We start from the raw sequence: 6,956 nt of genomic DNA on the forward strand, positions 1-6,956 counted from the left end.
CATTCTATGATTCTATGATAATCAGGTTTACTTTCAGGGGTGATAGAAGCTGGATGGGAACACACTGAGAGAAGAAATAGAGTAATTTCTTGGAGCAGGGTGGAGGGTAGGAGCTGTCTACCAGCATTTCCATGAAAGCGAAATACCCTAGGATGCTGACAGCTTTCCTGGTTAAGATAAGCTGTCACACCTAAAGCAACAGGTTTTGTGACCCAGCAAGTCCTTTTCAGCTGCACCCTGCTAGATACAGAACCCGACAAACAGGAGATGAAGATGGGAAATCATATAGTCGGTGCTGACAGAGGGGTTAAAAATTCTCCTGCAGGTCTGGGATAAAGCTTCCATCACCTGAGGTTTGCTTACTTCCATGTCTCACGGTGGCAGGCAGAGGAAGAACAAGGTTTTGGCTAACTCTTCTCTGGTTTGATACAGGACTGTGGGTCCTCAAACGACACTAGCAAACGTCAGGCTTGCAAGGGAGGGAAGGGGTTCATCCACAAAAGGTGTCCTTAGTTTGTGAAACTCCTTGCTGAAAGATGGTGTGGGGGATAAAATTTTGCACAGAAGAGGCTGGATGGGTTTCCGGGGTGGGGGTCATTAAAAAAGAAAGAACACATCCAGTCCAGGAAGTCCCTGAGCTTCAAAACGTTGGAAGCCGGGAAAACACGCAGGAGAAGTGTCATGGTATGTTTCCTTTCTCATATTCTTCCCTAAGAGTCTGCTTTTGATGCTGGACACGGGATCTGAGGCTGGATGGACCTTTGGTGTGACCCAGGGTATGGCTGTCTGCATGTGCCTGGGATCTCCTCGCTCAGACAGTGACCACCATGTCCCACTCGCGTCCCACCAACGCCTCGCTGTCGGAGCTGCACCTGACGGGCATCCCGGGGCTGCAGCACCTGCACCACTGGATCTCCATCCCCTTCTGCATCATGTACCTCGTCACGCTGGCTGGGAACAGCACCCTCCTGTGCATGATAAAGGCTGATCCCAGCCTGCACCAGCCCATGTTCCTCTTCCTCTCCATGCTGGCGGTTATTGACGTGGTGATGTCCACCTCCATCACCCCCAAAATGCTGGACATCTTCTGGTTTCGCTCCACTTCCATCAGCCTGGATGCTTGTCTTACCCAGATGTACTTTGTTCACGCTTTCTCCGTGATGGAGTCGGGGGTGCTGGTGGCGATGGCCTTTGACCGCTACGTGGCCATTTGCAATCCACTGCGGTACTTGTCCCTCCTGACCAGCCCCGTCGTGGCTGCCATTGGCTTGGCCAGCTTGCTCAGGGCCTTGGTTTTCATGAGCCCTCTCACCTTCCAGATTCACCACCAGCCTCTCTGCAGCCCGGCGGTCGTGGACCACTCGTACTGCGAACACATGGCCGTGCTCAAACTGGCCTGCAAGGACGCCGCCTCCAGCAACACCTACAGCCTCTCCGTCTCCACCTACGTGGTCAGCTTCGACTCGCTGCTCATCGCCCTCTCGTATGGGCTCATCCTCCGAGCTGTGTTCAGCCTCTCCTCCCTGCAAGCCCGCAAAAAAGCCTTCAGCACCTGCGGCTCGCAACTCTGCATCATGGCCCTCTTCTACATCCCTGGGCTGCTCTCCATGTACATGGAGAGGTACCACCAGGACCTCCCACGCTACATCCAGGTCCTGTTGGCTGATCTCTACCTCCTCATCCCACCGGCACTCAACCCGCTGATCTATGGCATCAGGATGAAGAAGATTCGTGATGGAGTGCGGAGGGTGATCTTCCGGAGGAGGCCCATAGCAGGAGGGGTTGGGCCTGGCCCTCAGGGCACAGCGTTGGGGCTCGTGAAGACCAAGTCTGTTCCCTAGAATGGCCAAAACCCTGGCTGGTCCTTGGTGTGGCTCTCGTACGCTCGGGGCCGCAGGTGCCCTGGGAAATGTTGGCACCCACTGAACTCAGGTCAGCCCCAAGGGCTTCAGCTGGTTGTTCTCCTGCCTGTCCCCAGGACAAGGCAGGGACATTGGCACAGCACTGGGTGGTCCAGTTCTCTCAGGTCTCCCAACATAAATAAGGACTGAAGCCCCCACCCGACCTTGTTCTGGCAAAATGACTTAGTGCTGGTGAACCACAGAAAATCGATGTTTCCTTAACAGCCCACCTCACGTGCAGCATAGCCATGCCAAGAGATGTAAGGGACACGGGATCATGGAACTGGTTTTAACTGGGATAGAGTTAATTATCTCCACAGTAGCTTGTATGGGGCCCTGGTTTAGATTTGTGATGCAAGCAGCGTTGAAGATAACACATGGGTGTTTTAGCCATTGCTGAGCAGTGCTTGCACAGCACAAAGACCTTTTCTGCTCCTCACCCTGCCCCGCCAGCGAGTAGCCTTGGGGTGCAGGAGGACCTGGGAGGGGACACAGCAGGGACAGCTGACCCCCACTGTTCAAGGGGGTATCCCAGACCACATGGTGTCAAGCTTAGCAATACGAACTGGGGGGAAGGTTTCCGGGGCTGCCGTTGCTCAGGGACTGGCTGGACATCGGTTGGCTGTGGTGAGCAATTGCATTTGTTGCATCACTTGTTTTTTCTGGGGTTTGTTTTCCTTCGTTGCTGTTGTTGTTTTGGGGTGGGAGGTGGGGTTTCTTTTTTATTAATAAACTGTCTTTGTCACAACTAATGAGTTTTTGCATTTTTACTCTCCTGATTCTCTTCCCTCATCCCGCTGTGGGGGTGGGGGAGGTGAGCAGTTGTGTGGGGCTCAGCTGCCTACCAGGGTTAATCCACGACAGCCATGGGTGCCATCCTCCTGCAGGGATCTGCAGCAGGACCCTGTCACAGAATCACAGAATCACAGAATGGTTTGGGTTGGAAGGGACCTTAAAGATCATCTAGTTCCAACACCCCTGCCATGGGCAGGGACACCTTCCATAGCCCAGGGTGCTCCAAGCCTCATCCAGCCTGGTCTTGGACACTGCTATGATTCTATGGAATGGGAAAATGATGGATTTATTTCCTAACGAGCTGGCATTCTGCTAATGATCCTCACAGGCAGGCCTCACACCAGCTGAAGGCTTGCCATCACGTGTGGTTTCCTTACGCGTGCTCCGTGGGCATCATTCCTCACCTACGTACTGCGTGACGCAGCCAAGACTCCGGACCTGCTGGGAGTTCCCCCCTCTCCGTGTGGGTCCTTGCACAAACTCCTTTCAGGGAGGCATAAAGGTTTGCTGTGACGGTTCTGAGTGGAGAGAGGAATGGAAACACAGAGTTCCCAAACCATCTTGCTCTCTCAAAAGCAGAGGGATTTCTCTACACTTCAGATTTCTCAGTTTACGTCTTGTGCATTGGTCTCGCGGGCACCTGGCAGCCTCTGGAGACCCCCATGCCCCCAGACCCCAGCGGTATGACACTACGAGGGAGACCTACTGCAAGAAGCTGAAGCAGTCTTGAAATTTTCCATCTCCTGACAGGATCTCTGCATCCTCCATCTGCTGCCCCTCAGGGAATCTGCAGAGGGTGGATTAATACCCCAGCGCTGCTGCACCTAGACACACGCAGAGAGGCACTGCTGCAGCCCTTCAGGTGACAGAGCTGGAGGTGAGACAGATACCTGTGCTTGTCCTGCTTGTCAGACCGGGATGAGAAGCCTTTGCTTAGGCTGCAAAGCTCGTCTGTGCTATGTTTCTCCATCTCCCAGGCCAAGAAATCCCAGTGATGAGGGTTCTTCCGTACTGACCATGACATTGTGCCAGACACTGGCTGCAGAAGAGACCTTCTGGAAGCAAATATACTCTTGCCTTGAGCGTAGGCACCGGGGTACGTGGCTGTGGATTCAGACACACGTAAAAGGTAGGTGTGCACACGTTTGTGTGCAAGAGTGCTTGGCGTCTAAGCACGGAGTGGAGATCCAGCCCCTGAGGCAGCACATCCTGGAGAGCAGCTCAGCACAGACACCCACATTCAGGGAGTCAGTTCCTCTGTGGGGTCCATGCCTGAGCGCTGGAGCAGGTTCTCGGACCCTTGGAGTGTCATCCCACTTACTGGGATATCTACGGACACTTGAGCTGCCCCCCCGGTACTCAAGGTATCCACGTGGGAGATGCAGACCATCGCCCCGGGCTTGCAGGGACCTGCTCCCTGCTGGGTGCAAAGGAAGTAGAGGACAAGTGGGACACGCTGGGGGGGTCTCGAAGGGCTGTAGGCACCTGTGTTTAGGCAGCCGAACCATCCCTGGGGTCTCTGCGGAGGGACCCTCATGCAGACCCGGAGATCTGGTGGGTTAGGCTGGGGTTTGGGCCATCCCGGGGTGCACAGCTCTGCTTTGCAGCAGGGGCTGGTCTGTGTCGCTGGGTCTGCTGGGAGCATGGGTCGGCGACAGCAGCCACGGGGTAACCTCGCTGCCCAACTCTGGAGCCATGCCTGACCCTCTATTTGAAAACTAAGCACTGCATTTCCGTAGCTGCCCCTGCAATATTGTCTCTATTTCCATTCTGATCTCGTCTCTCTTCGCTGCTGCCATGCTAAGCACGTCTAATGTTAAATTTTAGCCTAAACGATCCCACAGCGAGGCTGTACACAGGGGAATTTTCCTGTCACTAGCATGGGTACTGCCACCCCCGAGCCATTCCACAGCTTGCTGCTTCCGAGAAAGCTGCAGGTGGATGGTCATCCCAGCTGACCATCACCCCTTTGCAGGGGCAGGGACCTGGGGTGGTCGTCACCTGCCTGGTCTTTGCCCCTCGTTGGGGAGAGCAGCGGAATGGTAGGAGTTTTGGCACCAATTCATTTGTAGATCCTGCTCACCATACTCAGACCCCTCCTCTTGTCTCTCCGGGGTTTTCTCTGGAGTTTCCCTATTTCCTCCAGGCTTTTCCCATCAGAATAAATCCTCAGAAATTAACCTTTTCCTCTGACTACCACCCAGTTTCCCAGGCTTCTCGCAGGGGTGAACGACAGAATGAAGACAGAGCGGCCCAAAGGCATTTCCACAATCACACTTAGTGTCCCACAGCACTTTCCGAGACCACTTTTTGCCCCACGAATTTGGAGGAGCTTCCTCTGTTGGCGCATTGCCGGGAAGCCAGGGCTGCTCAGGTAAAACTGCTGTCTGAGGGAAGCTGACCTTTCTCTCTCCTCTTGCAGCTGATTTCCCGATGCCAGCTGATGAGGGTGAGCAGCCGACGAAGAACAAACCTCTCACCAGCCACAGGCTGTAGAATTCCCTCGGTTATCCATGGTGGCACAACTTAAACTGGGAATTTCATCGCCTTGTAGGAACCTTCAAGCCCTGCCAGCCCCATTCGTTCAGCAGCTCTGATCCAACCCCCCGGCCGGTCATGTCATGCAGTAGCACCCCCTTCTCACACACCATAACGATGTGGATTCCTGGTTTGGCTCTGGCGTCCATGCAGAGACCCAACCTAATCCCTCTTAGTTCTGGGCATCTCAGGGCTCAAAACTGGGCTCCTTTTTTTAAGCGCAAAAGCAAGGTTCTCCCGCATGACTTCTGATCCCTCCAACCACCCCAACAGCAGCTCTTCCTTCATCCTTGTGGGTGTCCCCAGCCTGGAAGCTTTTCCCATGTGCCTGGGCATCCTCTTCTGCTCAGGCTATGTCATCGCCTTGGCAGGCAACGGCGTAGTTTTGCTTGTCATTGGGCTGGACAACTCCCTGCGTGACCCCATCCATTGTTTCCTGGCCATGCTGGCGGTCATCGACGTGGTGATGGTGACATCCATCGTCCCCAAGATGCTGAGCGTGTTCTGGCTGAACTCTGTGGAGATCGGCTACACGGCCTGTTTTGTTCAGATGTTCTTTGTTCACTCCACGACCTCAGAGGAGTCGGGAGTGCTCCTGGCCATGGCTGTTGACCGCTACGTTGCAATTTGTCACCCCCTCAGGTACCAAGCCATCCTGAGTCGCCAAACAGTCGCCCAGATAGGCCTGGCCATTGTGGTGAGAGCTCTCCTTTTCATGGTGCCCTTGACAGGGATGGTGACCAACCTCCCCTATTGCCGTTCCCGTGTGGTCCCCCATTCGTACTGCGAGCACATGGCCGTGGCCAAGCTGGCGTGCGCAGACCCCAGACCCATTGGGCTTTACAGTGTGGCTGGGTCTTCTCTTATAGTAGGGATGGACATGGCTTTCATTGCTGTGTCCTATGGGATGATCTTTAAAACTATCCTGGGGAAGAAATTGTGCCGGAAGGCCTTCAGCACCTGCGGGTCTCATATCTGTGTGATGCTGCTATATTACATCCCTGGGATAGTCTCCATCTACGCACAGCAGTTCGGCAGCAGCATGTGCGTGCACGCACGGGTTCTGCTGGCTGATGTCTACCTGACCCTCCCCACCATGCTGAACCCCATCGTTTACAGCATGAGGACCAAGCAGATCCGTCGGGCAGTGCTCAAAATGCTGTTTTCCAGGAAGGTTCATGCCTGAACCAACAGTCAGGGGTTTTCCAGGTGTTTCATCTACGCAAGGACAGCACCGGTTTCCTTCCCGTTCAACGCTCAGGGTGAACAGAAGCAACGAGGGGAGGCGGGGAGGACTCGCCGGCTTAAGAGACCCTACTCTGTGATGGGAGTTATTTGGGACTGGGATCATTAACTGGGATCTCCTGTTGGATCCCCCAACATTAGAAGGATATTGCCCACTTGGAACGAGTCCAGAGGAGGCCCCAAAGATGCTCAGAGGGCTGGAGCCCCTCTGCCATGATGAAAGGCTGCAAGAACTGGGCTTGTTCAGCCTGGAGAAGAGGAGGCTCCGAGGAGACCTCATGGCAGCCTTCCAGGATCTGAAGGGGCTACAAGGATGCTGGGGGGGGCTTTTGACAAGGGCCTGTAGTGACAGGACAAGGGGTAACGGGTTTAAACTGGAAGCAGGGAGGTTTAGATTAGATATCAGGAAGAAATTCTTCCCGCAGAGGGTGGTGAGGCACTGGCACAGGTTGCCCAGAGAGGTTGTGGATGCCCCAT

General features: G+C 54.6%; 2 protein-coding genes across 2 annotated transcripts; both read left to right on the forward strand.

Annotated features, from left to right (window-relative positions):
* Window positions 1-827: 827 nt before the first annotated feature.
* Window positions 828-1,841, forward strand: LOC104516276 (olfactory receptor 52K2-like). Its single transcript, XM_010160560.1, has one exon. The coding sequence runs from the start codon at window positions 828-830 to the stop codon at window positions 1,839-1,841; it is 1,014 nt and encodes a 337-aa protein (XP_010158862.1).
* Window positions 1,842-5,475: 3,634 nt separating this feature from the next.
* Window positions 5,476-6,420, forward strand: LOC104516277 (olfactory receptor 52I2-like). Its single transcript, XM_010160561.1, has one exon. It carries the CDS (start codon window positions 5,476-5,478, stop codon window positions 6,418-6,420), a length of 945 nt encoding a protein of 314 aa, XP_010158863.1.
* The last annotated feature ends 536 nt before the right edge of the window (window positions 6,421-6,956 follow it).

The sequence above is a fragment of the Eurypyga helias genome, unplaced genomic scaffold (assembly GCF_000690775.1).
Source record: "Eurypyga helias isolate BGI_N326 unplaced genomic scaffold, ASM69077v1 scaffold761, whole genome shotgun sequence".
NCBI lineage: Eukaryota > Metazoa > Chordata > Aves > Eurypygiformes > Eurypygidae > Eurypyga > Eurypyga helias.

Bases quoted from the DNA above. Each gene is read 5' to 3' on its own strand.
- LOC104516276 (XM_010160560.1), top strand. From the start codon at position 828: ATGTCCCACTCGCGTCCCACCAACGCCTCGCTGTCGGAGCTGCACCTG.
- LOC104516277 (XM_010160561.1), top strand. From the start codon at position 5,476: ATGACTTCTGATCCCTCCAACCACCCCAACAGCAGCTCTTCCTTCATC.